This window comes from Mastomys coucha, unplaced genomic scaffold (genome assembly GCF_008632895.1).
Source record: "Mastomys coucha isolate ucsf_1 unplaced genomic scaffold, UCSF_Mcou_1 pScaffold2, whole genome shotgun sequence".
Classification (NCBI taxonomy): domain Eukaryota; kingdom Metazoa; phylum Chordata; class Mammalia; order Rodentia; family Muridae; genus Mastomys; species Mastomys coucha.
Window position 1 is genome coordinate 24420473 of NW_022196902.1, and position 22523 is coordinate 24442995.

A 22523-nucleotide genomic window follows, 5' to 3' on the forward strand; every position below is an offset into this window, starting at 1 on the left:
TCCTCCATTACAGATCCCCTGTGATATAGACCCCTCTATTATAGATCCTCCTCCATTACAGATCCCCTCTGATATAGATCCCTCTATTAGAGATACCCCTCCATTACAGATCCCTCTGATATAGATCCCTCTATTAGAGATACCCTCCATTACAGATCCCCTCTGATATAGATCCCTCTATTAGAGATACCCTCCATTACAGATCCCCTCTGATATAAACCCCTCTATTAGAGATACCCTCCATTACAGGTCCCCTATCTTATAGATCCCTCTATTATAGGTTCCACTCTTTAATAGGTCTCCTTTATTACAGATCCCCTCTTCTTCAAGTACAGAGAAGCAACTTTTGAATATAAAATACTTGCTTCTGGAGATTTCAAGTTACCCCTTCAAGGAGACACTAAGCAAACAAGACAATCATCCACACACACTAGGACCACAATAAACAACTAAACTCTAACAGTGAGCTAATAAGGATTAACTAGGAGGGGTAATTCTAAAGTATCCTTAAATACAATACCAGTTCCATATAGAATCTACATGATAAAAGAATCTACTGTATCAGAAAGCTTAAAATTGTGAAGGGAGACTTCTAACTACCACTGTGACTAAGACTCTAATATAAAAGAAAGGAGTACAGGAAGCTGTACTAAAGACAATGCTTTTTAAGTAATACTAAGCAGAATAGTTAAGTTGAGCTTGACCTCAGAATATTTCAGTTAGAGTAAAAGTAAGGAATTCTGAGAAGGAATAGCTTTCATATGAGCCCTTATAAAATTATTCAAACACAAAAATACAGGATTAAATTTTATTAACCCACATAGTGATATATTGGAAATGTGCTAATGGTTGGGAAAACATAAACATTAAACAAAGTAAAAGCTGGGAGGTGGTGGTGCACGCCTTTCTTTAATCTCAGCACTTGGGAGGCAGGCAGATTTCTGTGAGTTTGAGGCCAACCTTGTCTACAGAGTGAGTTCCAGAGCAGCCAGAGCTACAGAGAGAAACCTTGTCTTGAAATACACAAACAAACAAAAGGAAAATATACACTCTAAAAATTTTACCACCTAAATTAACAATGTTTCTGGATTTTATCTGAAATTGTGTGATAGTTCCTAAAATATGTCTGTAAAGTCCTTGAAGAAGTAGGAGTAAGCACTTCCCACTGAGTGTGGGTGGGCATGCGATCGCTCTGCCCAGGTGGTATGAGTACTTACAAATTAGGGTGAAAACGATTAGCCGGCATTCGCCTGCTGAACACTAGCTTTAGAGAGAGCCATCTCGAAGGCAGAACCCTGGTAGACAACCACAGCTGAACTCACCGAGAACAGCTGCGAGCAGAGTGAGCATGACATCTAACTCCCACCACACAGGGACTCCAAGAGTGAACTAGCCATCTGAGCAGTTCCCAGATTCCTGACCTACAGTGTCATGGTCAAAATAAAATGGTCATCTTAAGTCCCTGTGTTCTGAAAAAAATTCATTAAGCAGCAGGGAAGGGTTACAACTAGAGAAGAAACTCTTCAGTGATTGGTGGGCCAATATAAGACATACTCCAGCCATGGCAACTAGTCACATTCAAATTTTAAGTATTTTGTACAAAAGTATGCCAAAAGATTCAAATATTTACCTTTCCAACCTAAGCTTACCCCATTTTCAACCATTCCCTTTGGTTTTAATAAGTGTTAACTGATGACTTATCTATACTGGATGCCAATCCAAGGTACTAGTCATGAAAATAGCAAAGGTACTGAGTGAAGTCCCAGATATTCCAGAATCAAACAGCAGCCATCCTACGAGCATGTGTGAGGACATGCTGACAGAACAGAAAGGACTCTAAGAACACTGACAGCAAGAAAGGGGCATGTGGGACTTGGCAGAGATCTGAAGGCCAAGGGAAGCTGACCACAGAAAGGACATTATGCTGTGAGAGAAGACACTTTGTGACAAAAGGAACTAAAACCACAGTCCATACCATGTGCTACTGGCAGGGTTAGGAACCAAGATGCTTATATGAGATGATGGAAGTAAAGTTCTGCAGATTCTCAAGCAAGATAAGGAAATAGTGAGCCTTTCATTTGAAAGGACTGTTTTGGCTGCTAGGTTTGTTTCAGTGTGACAAAATACCTGACACTGTCAACTAATAGGAAACAAAATGCTCAGCTAGGTCAGTTCTGCAGGTTGCAGTTCCTGGTCACTGGTACTGGGGCATGCGACTATAACAGCGTAGTACACCTCAATGGGAGTCCACAGCTGAGAAGACTGCTACCTCCTGGCTCCAGAAAGTAGAAAACAGAGAGAGGGCAGGATCCTAATATCTACTCCAAACCATGTCCACAATGTTCCAACTTCTTTATCGTTGTCCCTACCACCTAAGAATATTATTAGTACAGTCACAAGCAGAAGAAAAAGCTCCAAAATCTGGTCCCTTGAGAAGACATTCACTATCAGAACTACAGCATTATCTAGTACAATGCTAGGCACATTGACACCACCATTGTAAATGTGTTAAATAAAATGAAATAAATAAACCCACCTTACATGCACTATTTCCATGAAAATTAGTATATTTCCATGTGTATGAATCACATGAAAATACGTGTATGTATGTGAATCACATGTGTGCATGTTTGAGGCGGGGGTTCCTAGCAGCACCTAAGCTGGGTTTGCCACATGCTGTCACACCTAGCTTTTTTCCTGGGTGCTGGAGATCCAAACTCAGGCCCTCATGCTTGTCCAGCAAGATGTTATGGAAGTGCCTAAACAAAACAGAACTAAGGTCTTTATCTGCACACTCTTTTATCGTGTAATGGAAACACAAAGCAGGAAAGGGCAATTTAGATAAAACAAAATAATTAGAATCATCCAGAAAGATTCTTACATTGTTGTATAGCCATAAATGAAAATAGTAGAATCCTAATTCATAATATCTAACCCGAGACTAGAAGAATGAGGAGAAACAGAAGAAGCAGATAGGTGCACAGCAAGGGAAGAGTGAAGGCTCCCCTAGACAGACTCCATGCTACCAAAAGCAAACACTCAAGAGTGCCATGGGTCTTCTAAGAACAAAAAGTTTAACATGGCTACAGGCTTGACTATTTGAGGACAAGGTTTGGAAAGCACAGGAGTCAGATCACTTAGGGACACGTGCACACAAAGCTCATGCTCTACTCAAAAAGCAAGAGACCACCAATGGCCAAAGGAGAAACCCTAAAATGGCCACGCCTTTAAAAGAACCCTCGGACCGCAGTGTTGAAAAAGAGATTGGAGACAAGATTAGAGCACAAGAACGGAGTGAGCACAATCCAGGAGGGAGGCACTGAAGAGACAGCTCCACGGTTCCCGTGCTCTTCCGGAGGACCCAAGGCTCACAAGTAACTCCAGTTCCAGAAGATGCATACACTTTTCTGCCCCTCATACATACCTACACATATGGGATATACACTCACATGCACACATAGGTATACAAAAATAAAGATAAAGATAAAATGTTAAAGAAGATGGGGTAAAGTGGAGGGCAGGAGCAAAGGAAATGGCAGCAGAAATGAATAAAGTTATAGAACAACAAAAAACACCTTAGGACATGGGGCAGAAAGAGCTGCATGCTTCTCAGGCATATCCCCAAGTTTCTGAACCGGTTATGATCAATGCAAGCAGGGACTTGTGAAGCAAAAAATTGGCTCTGGAAAGGCAGAGAATGGAAGCAGGAATTCATTTTGAAAATGTAAGATGAACTGTCTACAGGTAGGTATGGGTGGAGGAAGCATTCTGCTAGAAGTGGTCAAAAGATAGAACCTTCTGTGCCCCAGTGTAGGGGAATGCCAGGGCCAATAAGTGGGAGAGGGCGGGGTGGCAAGCAGGGGGAGGGGGGAGGCAACAGGGTTTGTTCTTGTTGTTTTTGTTTTTTTGTTTTTTGTTTTTGGAGGGGAAACTGGGAAAGGAGAAATCATGATATGTAAATAAAGAAAATATCTAATAAAAATAAATAAATGCTACAAGTATATATAGATGGCAAAAAAAAATAGAACCTTATAGTCAAAAGAGAGGAAGAGCAAGGGTTTCCGACAGTATCTTGAGACAGAAGCATATGGAGGACCCCTGAACCCCCGGAGTAAATGAGTAAATATCAGCAAACACTGTGGGAAGGCCTAAGGGCCATCCAGACACCATTACTAAGAGATGGTAAAGAGCAAATTTAAATAAAGAGTAATGACTCAAGGAAGAAAACAGGAGCACATTCAGCAACAGTGAGTAGTAAGTTGTCTGTTTTCTAAACTGAGCTCCCATTGGTTACTTGTAGCACAGGAGCCTACCCTACTAAGTCCCGTGGGAAGTTCCCACTTTCTTGGGGTTTTTTTGTTTGTTTGTTTGTTTGTTTCTTGAGACAGGGTTTCTCTGTGTAGCCCTGGCTGTCCTGGAACTCACTCTGTAGACCAGGCTGGCCTCGAACTCAGAAATCTGCCTGCCTCTTCCTCCCAAGTGGTGGGACTAAAGGCTTGTGCCACCACGGCCTGGTGGTTGCCACTTTCTTAAACTTCGTAACTATGTTTCTTTTTTGTCTTCAATTGGGAGAATTGGAGTCTGTGTGATATAAACATTTCCCCCCTGGAATACTCCCTTCCTTATCTAATCTTTTTTCACTTTTACTTGGTTCCCACAGTGTGCTCTCAACACAGACAGTAAACCCTTCCGAAGGGCTGGACCTATCTCACAGTTCCTCACTCCATACATCTCTCACCCTCTCAGAGAAAGTGGAAATTATTTACAGTTTATGCCCCAGTGTTGCCCTGGCCTTTGGTCAGCACCACCTTTTTGGTTAGTTAACAAATTTAAAGGCTATAAAAGGCCTGCCAGCTCTAGAATCAAACAGATTTGAACTTAAATCTCACTTCAACATTTGTTAACTTTGAGACTTTGAGAAAATTATTGACCATCTCTAATCTTCAGTGTTCTCTTAGAATGTCCTACTACAGCGGTTCTCAACCTGGGGAGTGTCGAACAACCCTTTCACAGGGGTCGCATATCAGATATCCTACATATCAGATATTGACATTATGATTCATAACAGTAGCAAGATTACAGTTATGAAAGAGCAACAAAATAATTATATTAAACCTTTATTAAAGACTTGCAGTACCAGGAAGGTTGAGAACCACTGTCCCACTAACTACACCTTGAAATGAAATGAATTGTCCTATTCACTCAGACCTACTTTAATCTGAAGGCCAATTGCACAACTGCCAATGAGATAAGATCTGTTCACATTTAACAGCCTTGTTGGGAGAGATGATGGTCACTTTCAGTTATCAGCCTGCTGGAACTCATACTCGAGACAGAAGATTACTCCTTCTTTCTTATATTATGTGTGTATGTGTACGTGTTTGTACACACAGGGTGCATACACACATGGACTTGCCTGCATATACTAGTGTAGAAATTAAAAGTCCACATCAAGTACCTTCCACCTTGATTTTTTGTTTTTTTACAAGATCTCTCAATAAATCAGGAACCCATCTATCTCTGCCTTCGTGGCACTGCAGTTAGGTTATAGACGTGTGCCACAATACCCAGCTTTCATGTAAGTACCTGGGCTCCAAACTCAGGTCCTCATGCCTGTCCAGCAAGTATTGCAACCTTGGTCCATGTCCCCAACCCTCCTTCCCTTTTCAAGGTTTCTTTACTCATTTCTGTTGCCAACAAACTGGCTTCTCCCTCCCATATTCTGGTTCTTTCCTGGGGCCCGCACTCCATATCTGTGCAAATCGATAGGACCAGAGTCGGTGCTCAGCCTCCTTCTCTGCTATCCGTCTCAAGGTGGCATCATCTAGGCTGCAAACCTTAATAGTGTCTACGCATTACCAATGGCCCAATTCGTATCTTCTGCTCAGACCTCTCCTCTGGTACCAGACACTAACCTCCTGTAACAGTTCTTCATGAAGGCTCAATAGCATTTTAAACTTAGCCTTTCCAAGTCCTCCTTTTTCCAAACCTTGTCCTCCTGTCATGCTTCTTCATCTTGCTGAGCAGCACACCTGCTTTTCTAAATGTTCTGACTCAAGTCTTAAATCATCCTTAATTCTTTTACTTTCACATCACATGCAATCAGTAAATCCAGTAAATTGTCAGCTTACAGTAAAATATATTCAAAATTCAAACAGTTCAAACCATACATCTCTCTCACTTGAGTCTAAACTATACCTTTCCTGCTTAGAATAATATTATCATCTTCAAACTGATCTTTTTACTCCTACCTGACCTTTCCAACACTTTCTAGAGAGACTCTAAGTCCTTTCAAAGGGACATGTGCCTGGCTACACTTCTGTTCAGTGCTTCCTTGTAGCTTCCATCATATGCAGATGAAAGGCAAGCCTGACTATGGCCTTAAGTCTCTCTCTGCCTTCTGTCATTTTACCACACCCACCAGTCCTGCCATGTAAACCACATGGGCCTCCTTGTCATTCTTGGCATACCTCTGAAATTTTATTGCCATTTTCTGATGTGCATATGGCCTATTCAACTGCTGGCTTACAAAGGTCTTAACTAGAAAGGGAAAGGGACATTGTAAAAGAAACCATTTAAAACAACACCAAATGATGAACTTAGTAACAATCCTCTTTTTGGTACTTGCCAACTTTTCCTTGTTTCTTTTTTCTCCATAGCCCTCATTGCCTCTAATACAGTAAATAATTTATGTATTATCTTTTTCATAGCCTAGCATATAAACTCCACCAAACCAAAGATTTCGTTATCTTCTTTCCTTTTACCTGGAAAGCAGGCAACAGTGCCTATAATCCAGAGGTACTAACACTGACATTAACTAACATGAAATGATAAACTCCAGATGAGAATGTTAGAGATTAGATTTGAATGTATGGTTGTTCTCAGTATTGTGAATATACACACATCTCAAGCACAACTATCTCAACAGACATGATGTAAATGAGATGGTTGGAAGTTATATAGAGAATGGGAGATATTGAACATTCTATTCAATAGATAGTGAGTTGTCACTTTATGACAGAACCTAATTTGAGAAGTTTAATTTTGGTTTAGCATGCAAAATCCTTCTAACAAAATAAATGTAAACAAAGTAAATACGTCTTTTAACTTTAGGATCTGAGAATGAAGCTTCGTGGCCAGTCACGTGATGAGCATATTCTAACAAAATAAATGTAAACAAAGTAAATACGTCTTTTGACTCAAGGGTTCGAGAATGAAGCTTTGTGGCCAGTCACATGATGAGCATATTCCAGCCCTGGATTCAATGAGCAGCACAAAAGAAAAAACATCAGGCAAACTGTCATGAATGGACCAAAGTAAAATTAGCTAAAATCATATTTTCTTTTAAGTCAGTGGAGTAAATATCTTAAATAAAGAAGGTGCTTACAAATATTCTATTTCCAACAAATGCTATGTATTCTGAAACATGCATGTTTGTGTGTGCTTGTGTATGTGTATATACATATATAAATATACATTATACATAAACAGGTATATACAGGTTTATTATTTTGGATTAAACATAGTAACAGAAATCATGACACATTAATAAAAGATTAGTTGGTTTCTATAGTGGTCTTAAAAAGCAACCAAAGGAATAAGAAAAGGAGGAACCATTACCTAATCACTTTAGAAAGAGCTTTTAACTGAAAACAAAAATACAAGGTTGTAAGGCAGTTTCTTGAGACCGCTCAACACGTCTATAAAGTAATGCAAATAGCAAATAAGGTCACTGTAAGAAAGACTGCCTGCTGCCTGTCTTTGTTGCCTATCACAAATTCTTAATTAAATGCTGAGGACTCACTCTCTACAGAATACTTTTCCTCGAGTACCTCTGGACTAAAGGGTGTTTCGGGTCTAAACAATGAGCTCCATTTCACTCTAGAAGGAAGATAAGAACCCACACCTAACCAAGTAGCAGTAGCACATGCCTTTAATCCCAGCACTTGGGGGCGGAGGGAGGCTGTTCTCTCTGAGTTTGAGGCCAGCATGGTCTACAGAGTGAGTTCTAGGACAGCCAAAGCTATCATGACAAACCTGAGAAACCCTGTCTCAGAGTAAATGAATCAAGGAATGAATATATATATATACACACACACACACATATATATATATATAATCACATCTGTGTCAGTTGATATAGAAGGTCAGTAGTACTTGTAGTGTTACCTGAGATCTTTAACAGGGGAGCATGGTATAGGCCTGTTCTATAGAGCCTCTCTTCCAGCCAGCTGTAAAAGAGGGCAGGAGGACCAGGGTCTGCTGGCCCCAGAGCTCAGCTCTTGATGGAAGATTACCCTGCAGAAATTAAGTGCCAGATAAAAACAGACTTCAATAAGAAAAAGAAAAACAGAAACAATTGGTAAAGAGAAATAGTACAGAAAGAGAAGAGGAAAATAAGGGCACGAGTCAGAAAGCTGTGCAGACAAATGTTACCACATCCCCTAAATATGCACAGACAACACACAGAGAGAGGGATGGGCATACAGACGCCTTAATTCTCACTTTGGAAATCTGTAAAGTGACTCCAAAATAGAGTTCATGCTCACACTTTCAGGATTACCAAATCATTTGGCCTCGTAGGATCTGTAACTTTACTTATGTGAAGACAGTGATATTCAAACTCCATGTTCAATAAGATAAAAAACATTTACCTGCTTTAAGGAAGGAATTTAAGTTAAATGTCTTTACCTATGAAGACTAGATGATTTGGATTTCCTAAGGAGGTATTTCCGTTTGGCCCTGGGTGACTGCAGTAGCAGTCATGTTAGGGCATTACCATGTAGCAGCTGTTTTCCTCATACTGTATAGAAGAAATGTGTTCCCACTGGACAGGTGTACACATTCCAAGTCATAGGAATCTACCAGTCCCCTGCTCTTCTGAGCAGTGTGCTCACAGCCACAGCAGCTGCCATTCCAAGTCATGGGAACCTACCAGTCCCCTGCTCAGAGGAACCTACCAGTCCCCTGCTCAGAGGAACCTACCAGTCCCCTGCTCAGAGGAACCTACCAGTCCCCTGCTCTTCTGAGCAGTGTGCTCACAGCCTCAGCAGCTGCTGCCTTGACCTAGTCTGTGACAAGGCGCAATTCTTCCTTTTGAGTTATCCAAGGTACTAAATGTTAATATTTCATATTTATAAGATATTGCTCTGTCTAAATTAAAATCATGAAGGAAAGATATTTGTGGACAGTTTCTGCAAGTCCAAGATGGCAAGAGATTTTCTTCCTAGAAGAATGCGGCAAAGGCCAAACACGCTGAGAAGATCGAAACTTGGGAGAACCTAGGAAACTGGGAGATATTCTGTTGTCCCGGAGACCGTGTTAGCCACATATGACACTGGGAAATGTACTTCTAAAAATGTACATACAAAACATGCATATACCTAAGCAATATAAACCAAGGTAAGGTCCACTCTCTGTTCCGATGTACCATGCCATCTAAATCAGTCAGTGCAGTGACTGATGTTCTAATGTACAGTTTAATCAGGAGGCACAAGGAACCTAATGCACTATGAAGTCATCCCACCATGATTTACCCCACCCTATCATAGTTCTGAGATACTGCTGCTGTCTAATTGCTGTGGCCTGTTCTGAAATACTGCTGATACGAACTCTTCTCCCTTGGCCACAGCTTCAGTCCCTGAAAGAGTCTTTGCTGCTCCAAGTCTGAAAGCATTTCTAGTTCCCAAATTCCTGTCTTCTTTCAAAGAACACAGCATTGTTTCTCAGAAGAGTCCACTTAACCAGGCATGATTCCAACTCACAATTAATATGCATTTTTAATGTTCGTGTAAAATGTTTAATACTGATTTGCTTTATATTCTTAAATGTTGTTAAATAATGCACTAAACATGTGGCACAAACTCAAATAGAAAAACGTCACTAATAGGTCTTTAAATACATCCTTTGCCCCACAAAGGTCTTAAGAGGCCTTGAAGTAAAGGCTTGCCACATTTGTTTAGGACAAAAAATCTTATCAGATGAGAAAAAGAAAACATGCAACATCTCCCCTGCCGATTTTTGTTGTTGCTGTTTTGTTTTCGGCACAGTGAATCAAATTTAAAGTCACATACAGGCTAGGTAAGCACTCCCCCACTGAACTATACATAATTCCAACCTCCTGCCACTCCCTACTTCTAACACACACACACACACACAAACTCACACTCATACACTCACACTCTCACACACACACACACACACTCACACACTCACACACACACATTCTCTCACACACACACACTCACACACACTCACACACACTCACACACACACACACCTTCTTTAAAATTAGAGACATGAGTTCACTACATTGCTCAGGGAGGCTCTGAACTCACAAAGTTGCCTTGGCAAGCCTTGAACTTGTGATCTCTCTGCCTCAGTCTCCGAAACAGCTGGGACTATAAATCTGTACCATCAGGCCTGGCTGCAATGCCTTTTGCTTTGGCCCAGTAAAGCTGCAACCACACATTAAGACATAGTTTCACTCAGGCACTGGTGGATTCTCCACAGATCTGCAGTTAAATTTCACTGATGAGAAGATTCAGGCATAGATGACCGTAATACACAGACCTCTGAATATAAAGATGATGAGATCTTAAAATTCAGGATCATATCAGAAATATTACAACCACGATCTTGTATTTTACCTAATGGAAAAAGACTATGTTTGTATAAGCTAAAAGTTTGCTTAAACTCTTTTGGATCGAATAGTAGATGTAGCCTATTTTATTTATCTGCCTTAAGTGTTTGTCTTTTATCTTAAATATAAAAAAAAATGTTCAGAGCAAAATTTAGCACCTAAGCTTTCTGGTGTGAGCTTATGTTCTTTACAAATTCAGTACCTATTGAGCGAATATCTGTCATATGCTAAATAGGCAGAAATTAACAAAGTCATACAGAAACCCCTGTCTTCGCAAAAGCTATCTACTTAGGTACACACTAGATTAGTGCTATGGAGAAAAGCGCCCGGGAAGAGACAGGTGGATAAGGCTCAACCTTTAAAAGGTAGTCACAAAGACTGGGGAAATAGCTCAGTTGGTAAGAATTTGCTGCTCAAGTCTTGAGAACCTGAGTTCAAATGTCCAGCATACACATAAAATTTGAGTATGCCTGCAACCCCAACATTGGGGAGCAGAGGCACGTGGACTCCAGGAACTCATCCAGCCAGCCTATGTGAAACACTATGTACGCTTCAGGTTCAGTAACAGACTGTCTCAAAAGGAGGAAAGAGAGAGCAGAACATCCAATAACTTCCCCTAGCCTCTGTGCAAGTGCACAAATGTGCAAAACCCAGGCACGTGCACACACACACACACACACACACACACACACACACACACACACGCAAATGCACACCTACAAAGACACTCGGTGAAGACCACAAGTATGGTATGTGAATACAGACACAAAGGTGGGGTGGTAGACGGAACATGCCACGGGACAGGGAGGCAAATACCTACACCTCGAGAACAAGTGTAGCACCCTGAGGGAGAAGTTTGCCTGCCAGCCTGGACTTAATTTGTGTTGTGATTGTTGGAAATATTGTCTATTTCTTGCTGCTGAGATTCCTGCCACTTGCTTTGGGAGGTCAGCAACACCTGATGTCACAGACTGCAGACACAATTCAGACACACTGTCACTTCAAAGGAGTCTGTTGTTGGACATGCTTCAAGGACTTCTCACTCAACCTGCTCCTTCTCCCCCCTTTTCATTGCAACTCAAAACACCAGCTTCCCCAAACCAACTTATACTGACAAGAAGAAATGAAGAATACTTTGGAGAAAGGGCCTATTGTGAAAAAAAATGAAACTGTTAGGCAGAGTATCAACCCACCAGGAATACAGACCTTGAACACAAAACCAGCTGGTGTTTGTAAGAGCACTTAGGAAAGACTGGAGTTGGGCACTGTAGGACAAAGTTAATCACAGAACTCAGGAAGTGGAGGCAGTAGCTCAAAGGTTCAAGGCCAATCTGGGGTACTTAGCCAGTTACACAGCTATATTGGGCCACACAGCAACCTCCTGCCTATGAATGAATGAATGAATGAATGAATGAATGAATGAGTGAGTGAATGAGTGAATGAATGAATGAACAAATGACTAAATAAATGCTAAGTGTTCCTCGGTATTGGTGTTTACATCTCATTAGATGCTACTCTGCACTATATATTTGAACACATTTGTTCTCACCATGACTTCTCTGGAGCAATGCCCATATCCTGGGAATGTCTGGATCCCACCACAAGGCTGTATTATCCACACAGGGTAATGTCATAGAAACAACCACAAACAAGCCACAGACATTCCTGTTTGAAGCCTCCACCGGTGGACAAATCCTAAAACAGACACATGGTCTGTCCGGGGCATGTAGCTAATCTCAGCCCCTTGGGTCAGGCGCCTGCTAGTGTAACATTCCACTCTGTGTAAGTTTGCCTTTGCACTTCCAGGTGAGCACACTACACCCTTTCAGACCAGACTCCAGTAATGGAGCTGCCCACAAAATACACAGGAACCACACTGTTCAGAGCCCTGTTCACTTGCCTTCAGCCAATACAGACAAACAAACCGGTGTCCAGACAGTCTATGGAGACAAGCAGGCAGGAAGGGAACGATTTCAGTGTATGAAAGATAAGAAGACACATTTTAAAAATATCTGAGCCGGGGCCTGGAGCATGAGGGAAAGCAGTGTCACAGAAAAGCTGGCACCTGAACAGACAAGGTTTTGAAAGATGAATAGGCCTAGGACAATCAGACATGAGATCAAAGGGCATTAAAGATTGTGCAAAATGTTGGCAGAAACACCACAGACTGAAAACCATGAAGGAGGGCTGCTATATTTCTCAAGCTTTCCAAGAAAAAAAACAAGAAGCCCTTCAGAGGAGGGTGGAGGGAGGGAAGCTCTATGTCCGCCCGTTCGGTTAAACCTCTGGTCTCCGCTTTGTTTGGCTTTCTGTTTTGTTTCTCTCTTGAGGAAATAAAAGTACTGTGTTGGCTTAAAATTTCAGTGGAGAAAAGTATTTTAACTTCAGTGTGGAAGAGTAGGCAAGAGTCTTTTGTTCTTTCTTTACATTTCGCTGGTTATACAAAGGCAAGGAACTTAAAACGCAGGTTATCACAGCCCTGACATACTAATTCCAAACCTTCTCTTCACCAGCCCCACAAATATTTATTTTATGCTCACTGTCTGTTAGTTTCTGGAATGCCAGGCCTGTGAGGCAGTCTTTCTACTCTCCTTGGAACAAGCTCTTGCATGCAGTCCACAGACAAAATCAGAGGGCAATCCACCTCAATCCTCCTGCAGCTGCCAACCCAAACCTGAATCTCAGAGCAGAGTTAACCAGCCAGTTAACCAATGTGTGTAAAACACACTCAATAACAACTAGAACGGCAGCAACTGCTGGAGACCCTGGGTAAGGGGACCCAGTCACCTCTTTTCTTGCTAGGAAGCTTAAAGCTCTGCCATGGTGATCAGGGCTGAGGTGGACAGAGAGTAGTGGGGAGTTACCTGAGAGCTCAGGTAGATTTTGAGGCACTCCTCGCACACCGCCTTCTTGCAGCAGGGCAGGGGCTTGATGGGTTTGTCTTCCAGGCACACCCGGCACATCAGCACCATAAGGGGCGCATAGGGGTCCCCTACCCCCCCCAGGCCAGAGTAGGGTGGAGCTCCTAATAGGCCAGGCACGGAGAAGGGCTCCGGAGCCAGGTAGAACTCCAGCTCAATGCTGCCTCCGTCGGGGGGTAGGGGGTCAGCCGGGAGCGACAGTGGGGAGCTGGGGAAGGAGGGCGGCGGGCTGGTGGGGATCAGCCCCTGCGGTGCCTGAGGTGTGGACTCCGGCGACGGGGACTCGGCGGAGGGGGCCTCCGGCAGGTCGCTCTCCACGCAGTACACGGAGCAGAAGACTTGCGGCTTGGCGGGGGGCGGGTGTCGCTGGGCCAGCACGTCCAGGAGCAGTCCGTCGGGGGGCTGCTGGCCGCGGGCCGCCTCCCGTGGCCCCGCTCCCTCCGCCTCGTGCTCCAGCTGCAGTTTCAGACTCTGGGGGTCCAGGGGCCCAGTGAGTGGCAGTCGCGCGGGCTGCCCTGCCGGAGCCCGGTAGCTCGCAAGCTCCTGGGCGCTCGCGTCCACGCAGTCCAGGTCTCTGCCGCCGCCGCCGCCGCCGCCGGTCGGCCGTGAGGAGGAGGAGGAGGAGGACGCAGCGCGCGGCCCGGCTGCCCCGGCGCGGTCCCCTCGCGGCCTGGGGGATTCGGGCTGGCCAGCCAAGCCTCCACCAGAGGCCCGCGCCCCGCCGCTGCCTCTCACCGTGCTCTGCTCCTCGCCCATCGCCTCCCGCGGCCCGCGCCGCCGCCGCCCATCCAGCCGCCGGGACCCCCAGCCGGCGCCGGGCAGCGCGGGCAAGCGGCTCGGCTCCACTCGCGGCGGCGCTTTTGCTTCCGGGTCCCTCCTCCGGGGCCGGGACGCCCCAAGCGCCCTCCGGGGAGCCCGTGCTCCCGGGCCGCAGCGTGCGGGCAGCGGATTCCTCTTCCTCCACCTCGTCGTCTTTGCTGTCGTCCTCCTCCTCCGGAGCGGCTGGGCACCACCTCGGGGACGCCGAGGGCCTCAGGCTGCGGGGGCCGGGCCCGCAAGCAGGTCGGGGCGGCGCCGCGGTCCCGGGAGCCCCGGGTGGGGCGGAAGAGTTCCCGGGAGGCGGGAGGAGACCGTCAGCTCCGCGCCATCCCTGTACCGGCGGCGGGGCGCGCAGCCGGCGATCCGGAGGGTCGCGGGGCCTGTGGCGTCACCGAGAGGTGGCGGAGCCCACAAGCAGCGGCTGGTGCCCCCGGGGGAGAGGCAGGAGACCTCCCTCTCCTCGTGCAGCACCTAAGGCCCTGCTCCCTCCCCCTCACCCCACCCCTTTGGCACACACCTCCCCACACGTTCACACACACACACACGTACACACACACACACGCGCGCGCGCGCACGCGGGCGAACACACAGTCGCACGTATCCAGGAGTGAGGGTGATCTAAGCTGAGCTGCTCTCTCACCCCTAAGAGTTCATCCTAGGCTCCAGCCAAACCCTTAAGCGCCTGCAGGCGCCCCTTAGTGCTCTGCTTTAAGTAGAACTTCTGTTAGAAACTGCTGGAACCTGGGGTCTGGACGGAGAACACACTGGGATGTCACGCTCTAGAAGTAGGGGCGATGGTGTGCATTCTGCCTAGTTCCCTGTTTTCTGCCTGGTAGAACAGGAAGGAGCTTTGAAAACCACAAATAACCCAAAAAGCACGTCGCCTACTCCTCCAACTAGAATATTTACAAGCACTAAGGAGTAACTAATCAGACATTTACCGTTTTTTTCCTCTGCTCAGTGTTCTCTCCGGAATTATTTCTGTGGGCTTTTTGGTTTTTTGGTTTGTTTTTTGTTTTGTTTTTTAACCCCTTTAGCCTGGCCTAATTAATCAACTGGATCATCATTAGGAATCAGGAAGATTTTCATTAACATAACCATATTCATACCCAAAACTGTTTCCAAGACAATTATATCTCAGCCAGAACTTAATTATGTATTGATCTATCTTTATTTTACAAGAAGTATTAGTCACCCAAACATTGATGTGTTTTAGTTTTCTAAAGCCAATGAAAACATTTTTGGGAAACCAACCATTTTTATTTTTTAAAAATGGGGAGGGAATTCAATTTACACATTCATGTCAAAGAAAAAAAAAGCTGTTAAGTGTGTAGACTTTTTTTTAACTTGAAGTTGTTATTGATTTGTTCTAAAATATTTTCCAAGGCAAATGCAAATGTTTCAAGGGATCTAAGAATTCAGTGTTGACCAAGCAGCAGAGCCAAAGGCCATGGGGTTTCTACCAGGTGCAGTTGAAGCTCATGAGCATGGTGAATTGGCTCGAGGTGCCATATCACTCATTAGTCTGACCCAAGAATGAAGAATAACTATTTTGATGATTAAATAGTGCTCAGGCAGCCTGGAGAGATGGCTCACTCAGTCAGTCCTCAGTACCCACCATAAAAGCACAACCCACTGCAACACTGCAAAGCCCAGAAAGTAAGTGGATGCTGCTGCGACTCCAGAGGACTGGCCATCTTCCTGTTCAAGGATTGCCCTTTCTTTCCTTACCAGGACTTCCTCCTGCTACATGCTGCTGGCATTTCTGATCATAGGAACAGGCACCCGTAGCATTAGGTCTGTGACCCACAGGTCCCCAACAGCACAAAAGAGGAATCCTAATGCAATCCTGTAATGGTGGTTCTTTGCTCAGTTTATCCCGGATTCTTGGAGCACCACTGATAATTGTGCTAATGGAATTTATTCCTTCCTTCCTTTCTTCCTTCCTTCCTTCCTTCTTTCCTTCCTTCCTTCCTTTTTCCTCTCTCTCTTTTTTCCTTTCTTTCTTTAAAAAAAAAAGATTGAAAATATAGTTACTAGCCGGGTGATGGTGGCACACACCTTTAATCCCAGCACTTGGGAGACAGAGGTAAGGTGAATCTCTGGGTTCAAAGCCACTTTTGGTCTATAGAGTGAGTTCTAAGACAACCAGGGCTACATAGAGACAAACTGTCTTTAAAAACAAATGAAAACAACAGCAAAAAGAAAAAAAACAGGAAAATATAGTTACTAGATATAGATATAGATAGAGATATAGAGCAAAAATTTCACAGACATACTATAGAGGTTGATATTGTCCCTGCTCATACCATCAGCTGACAAACTGTATATGGCTATTACTACAACAAAAGTGTTTTTAATATCCTGCCTATACCACTTTCAACTCTCAGCATGTCCTAACCTGAACTGATAACTCCTATAATCCTCCACCTTTAATATCTGAACTCAAATTCAGAATTCAATGTCAGATCCTGAACCTTAGAACTGCTGCTTTCAATGACTTTGTATTACTAATCATTTCTATTACCACCTTTTTTATCCCGCCTTTTGAATATGGCTTGCTTGGGGCTTCCTTGAGAATTTTTAGCCAGTTATTATACTATTTAAAAACCTAAAATTAGCTAATTAGAAAAAAATGTGATAACTTAGACACTAAATGACTTTAGTTGTACATATAATAACTACAGTGAAATTCTTCTGTCATGGAGAAAATGCATAATATTAAATATTATGAAACAATTATATGCAAAGTACTAGATTTCAGAAGCAGGCAGATCTCTGTGAGTTCAAGGACAGGCTGGTTTACAGAACAAATTTCAGGAAAGCTAGCACTCTTATACAGAGAAACCTTGTCTTGAAAAACAACAACAACAACAAAAACAAAAACAAAACAAAACAAAAATACCCTGCTATGGGGACTGAGGCGATGGCTCAGCAGTTAAGAGCACTGATTGTTCTTCCAGAGCCCCCCGGGTTCAGTTCCCAGCACCTAAATGGCAGTTCAAAACTGTCTGTAGCTCCAGTTCCAGAGGCTCAAACATCCTCACACAGATATACATGCAGGCAAACACAAATGCACATGAAATAAAAATAAATTTTAAACAATTTTTAAATACTAGATTTGTGTGTTTACAGGACAGTCCTGCAACTATCTAAAGGGGCGCAAATAAACCAATTGTTAACTAAACTGTGAAGTGGCTAGAGAAGCCTTTCTAGACTTCTGCTCAGCCACACGTGGACTCTGGGTCTCAGCTAGCTTACTGGTCTTCATCTTTGGAGAAAGAGAACTTAGAATCACAAAGAAAAGGGACACTGAGTGATTAAGAGAAATACAAACAGCTTTGTCTTCTTTTCCCAACTCAACCCCTTAAGAAAACTCCAAAGAGGAAAGTTTTATGAAAAAGTTAACAAGAACGCCAAACATTGTCTTCTCTTCAAAACAAAATATTTGTATGCCCAAATATTTGGAAAACAGAAAAAGCCAAAAAGAGGAAGAAAGAGGAAAAGAAAGAAGGAAGGGAGAAAGACAGAGAGGGTAGAGAAAGGATGTGATGTAAGAAGCTGGTCACCAGTTATCATAACTCCAAACAACCACTAAAATAACTTTACACGTTGGGATGACTTGTCCTTTTATTTGTATCTGTGTTTGTAAAATATATTGGGGAGGGGGATCACTAGAGAGATGGCTCAGTACCTAAGAGCACTGGCTGCTGTTGAAGAATACCTAGATTCAGTTGTCAGCACCCACATAGTAGCTCACAGCTGGCCGGTACAACTTCACTTTCAGAGTATCTATGCTTTCGCTGGCCTTGGTGGATACCACATACACACTTGGTGCACATTGTACAGGCAAAACACCCATGCATAGAACAATAAATTCATATGTGTGTGTGTGTGAGAAATTGTAGGGCTTTTTGGTTTAATGTATTTTATTTTGTTTGTTTTTGTTTTTTGCTTCTGTGCCTTTATTACTTAAGGATCTATCTTGAGCACATTTTGTATGGCTGCATCTAAGTCATATGATTTGCGACCATTTAATATCTTTCTGTGTATACTCTATGTCATGTGTATGATACTGCATCTAATAGATAATCTATAATCTCAATAAATATATCATGTTTATAATTAGTATTTTATTAATATTTAATGGAGCTTTTATATAATTCCTAACATAGTATATCATAAATTCCTAGGAATTAAATTATTACTGAAAATACTAAATGTATTTTGAAGGCTTTTGGCACACATTATCAAAAAATATTTAGAATCAATTTATTGTCTCATCAACCTGGTAGGTGTGTCCTGTGGCCACACATCTGAATGGATTTTGTGGAATGGGATTTAGGGCCTGAAAAAATTAAGGGTACCAGAAATGCGGGAAGGGTTTGAAAAAATTGAGACTGACACATGGTGTGCTTTCAGTTCTCTATCATTAATGAATTCTCGTTGTTACAAGCCAACAGGTAGATAAAGCAAAACCTCTTCCCCAGGTCTGTCAGCAACTTGGCCCAATCAGCAGCTTCATCTTCAGTCTCTGGAGGCAGGACTTCCCGTGTAAAGGAACTTGTAGAGAGGCGTGGCTATATGTGGCAAGGCGGGTCTGACAGAATCAGCTCTCAGCTGTAGAAGGGTCACAGGTAGGTACAAGATAATCTCCTTTAGTCAGTCTTGGATAGTTTGCTATTTACCATCACAAATTTAATATAGGGGTATGTTTTTTTAATTAGAAAAAGAGAGAAATCTCTTAACTGTTAAGCCCCACTAATCATTAAATCTACATGTTCTCCATTCCATTCCAGAGGATAGGGTTCTGACAGTGTCTTAGTCACTGTCCTATTGCTACAGAGAGACACCATTAGCAAAGCAACTGGACTGCTTGGCCAAATTCTTTGTCCATCCAGAGAATGACTTATCTCAAGGATTCTCTCAGGAACTTTCTGGATTTCAATACTGCAAAGAGCAGCTCATTGGCTTTATAGGTTTTCATTTTGCCTTTTTAATCCTGAGCAGAAGGTGCCTGTGGAAAGATAGGGCACTCATCTTTCACTAGAGACTGTGAAGGAATGAAAAAAAAGTTCATTTTCCTGGACGGCCTAGATAAGAAACTTCTTCATTCCGGATCGATTGGCTACTTGAAATTAGTTATGATCCATTGCTTGCCAAAATCTAGCAAGAGGAATAAATGGTTCTGAAGGTTTTTAAGCCAACCACTTATATCTAGCTATATTTATTTTAAAATTATGGCAAATAATTTTATCTGTTTATCTCTTAGCACACTGCTACCAAGTTGGAATGGGAAAAACCCAGCTGCGTTTGGGGGATGTTAAATGCCACAAGCTGTTTCTCAAACACTGTGGCATCAATATAGCTCAAAATATTTTTCTCAAATACTTTTATTTAAATTTCTCAATATGCAAGTATCAAAAACAGCATTTTATTCACACGTTCATGACTCATTTACATTTTAGGGTATTTATATGACTGTGATGAGGCTCTGATGAACTTTGGGAGAATCATTTATGTTCCATAATCCTGGGGGAAAGTATCAAAGTAAGTACACTTTGTCTGTAAGCCAGTCCAGTTTTCTGCTGACTGTCAAGTTGCTTGCACTCTGTAGGTCTCAGTTTTAGCCAGTCCTGTTTTCTGCTGACTGTCAAGTTGCTTGCACTCTGTAGATCTCAGTTTTCACTTTTGCAAAAAAAAAAAAGGTGAATCTTACAAATGGTTCTAGAGTTCATCTCATTACTAATATTATCATTTCCTATTCGAGCACCATGCTTCTGTGCACAACATCTTGGTATGCATACATAGATAGAGCATATACTTAGTGTGATAACTCAGTCAGACTCCTGAGGACTCTCCCAATTCATTAGAGAAGACACACAGATAATGGAGACATCAGACAAATCTTGTGGGTGTGATCATTGAACTATATACTCAATCCTGTGAGAGCTTCTGTCATGGCAAATTTTATGTAATTGAAGGAGGTGGAAACGGCAGTTACCTATTGAGAAATGAGACTATATGAGTGAACCATCAGTGACAGATAATAAGATATCCTGAGTGGCAGCTAGCTGCAGCCCTAGGCACTGATCGATTTTGTACAGCACACAGATGATCTGGAGACTTTAGGGAATATAGTTCTATTGGTTGTTGTGGATCCCATTTCTTTTCTGTTTTTCTAGATACTGGCCCATCACAGGTCAGAAATATCCCTTACCTTCTGTCTTCCAATTCTTCTAAGGGAAATGACTGACAGGGGAGGAGAGGGCTAGGGGGTGGGGGTGGGGAGGGGAGGTGTGGTGTTACTTTTCTAGCTCCTAACCTGACAAATTCCTCTATGCTGTCTATGCCTCTGACCAGGACCAAGCTACCACCTCTGCATTCTAAGACATCTTCCTAGAGCTCTCATTATAGGAGTGAACATCAAGTGCTACAATAAATGAAATGCAACAAAGTTGTGGTTCTGAGAAGACAAGTCTGAAACTATTACTTTGGATGAAAGCCAAGTATAGGAGGGTATTTTTCCTTTCTTCTCCTGGCCTTTTGTGATGCTAATGTTTCTTGACAGCCTTCCCTGAGGCGGTTTGAATGAGAATGGCCCCCACTGGCTTACATATTTGAATGCTTGGTGATGGGGAGGGATTAAGAGGTGTACCCTTGTTGAATTAGCTATAATCTTGTTGAAGTGTGTCACTCGGGGTAGGGCCCAAGTCAGGGGGCCCAAAGTCATGGGGCTGAAGGAGATGGCTCAGCAGTTAAGAGCACTAGCTGCTCTTCCAGTGGACCCTGGTTCAATTCCCAGAATCTATACAGCAGCTCATAATTGTCTATAACTCCTGTTCGAGGGGATCTTACACCCTCACATAGATATACATGCAAGTGGAACATCTGTGTATATAAAATAAGAATACATAAATTATTATTATTATTATTATTATTATTATTATTATTATTATTATTATTATTATAAAAAGGAACCTAAGCCAGACCCAGTGTCTTCTTCCTGCTGCCTACAAATCCTGACGTACTCTAGTTACTTCTCCAGCGCCATGTCTGCCTGCAAGCTGCCATGCTTCCCACCATGATGATAATGGACTAAACCTCTGAAACTGTAAGCAAGCTCCAATTAAATGCTGTCCTTCATAAGAGTTGCACAATCATGGTGTGTCTTTAGAGCAATAGAATATTGACTAAGCAGTTGCCTTGTTTATTTTTGATTCCATCTCTGCCTCTGGCATCATATGGCCATCTGTCTGTCAGTGTCTCTTTTTCTCTCCTCATAAGGATTCTAGTCGGTTTGGATTAAAATCTTTTCTTACTGCAGTGTAGCTTTATCTGAACCAATTCCATGTGTATCCACTCTTCTTCCAAGTAAGAGAACATTCTGAAGTGTTTGGGATCTGTGCTTTACAGATCTTCTGGGGTAGCATAGCTTAATTCACATCAAGAGAAATGCCAGGATACTGAATTATCTCTTGCTCAAAACCTACATCTGTTTAGTCTTTGTGATTGATACCATCAATAAGTTCTCTGAGACTCATCTGTATTCTTTAGAGTTTCTCCCTATATTGGGTTTGATTACCCTGGAAGTGATCTGACTAGTTGTTTTGTTGTGGGGTGGTTTTAACTAGGGAATCACACCCCAGTCTGGGTTTAAGAAAACTAGTTATTTTGGCAACTTAAAATGTATATTAGGAAATAAAGTCCCAGAGGGGCATGAAGAAAAGGCCTCTTGCTTCTATGTTGTTAAGTCATGATGGAGTGTGAAGTGGGAAAGGATGCAATGGTCAAAGGTTTTCTGTCTCAGATACAATCCAAGGTCTTCCTCTGGCCTTTTGCCTGGCTCAAATTTCCCACCACCCCTTTGTTCATCCTTCCTTAATTGACCCACATACCTTCATTAGCTTCTTCTTCTCCTTTACATATCTCATCATACTCTAGCCTCAGTTCTTTAATCTGCACTGATACTAGCTCCTCACCTTGTGATGGTTAACATTCACTGTCAGCAGGACAGAGTTTAGACTTTCATAAGAGACGATTTTAAGAAAGTGGCACTATCCCATACTCGGGGCCTCAGAGCAGAATAAAAAAGAGAATCAATATCTCTTTCTCTCTCTCTCTCTCTCTCTCTCTCTCTC

At 42.8% G+C, this 22523-nt stretch overlaps 1 protein-coding gene and 1 long non-coding RNA gene across 3 annotated transcripts in view; one reads left to right on the forward strand and one right to left on the reverse strand.

Annotated features, from left to right (window-relative positions):
• Rnf217 (ring finger protein 217) overlaps window positions 1-14869 on the reverse strand; it is a 102644-nt gene extending 87775 nt beyond the window's left edge. The window contains exon 1 of one of the 2 annotated variants that reach the window (XM_031380717.1): window positions 13507-14869. In XM_031380717.1, the coding sequence (XP_031236577.1) occupies window positions 13507-14319 (813 nt within the window). In that variant the 5' untranslated portion in view covers window positions 14320-14869. The remainder of the gene's footprint in view (window positions 1-13506) is intronic. The other variant, XM_031380718.1, reaches the window with a different exon arrangement.
• Window positions 14870-18768: 3899 nt separating this feature from the next.
• Window positions 18769-21221, forward strand: LOC116097730. The gene is made up of 3 exons (XR_004121541.1): window positions 18769-19019; window positions 19851-19932; window positions 20746-21221. It is a non-coding gene; the product is annotated as an uncharacterized LOC116097730 (long non-coding RNA).
• The last annotated feature ends 1302 nt before the right edge of the window (window positions 21222-22523 follow it).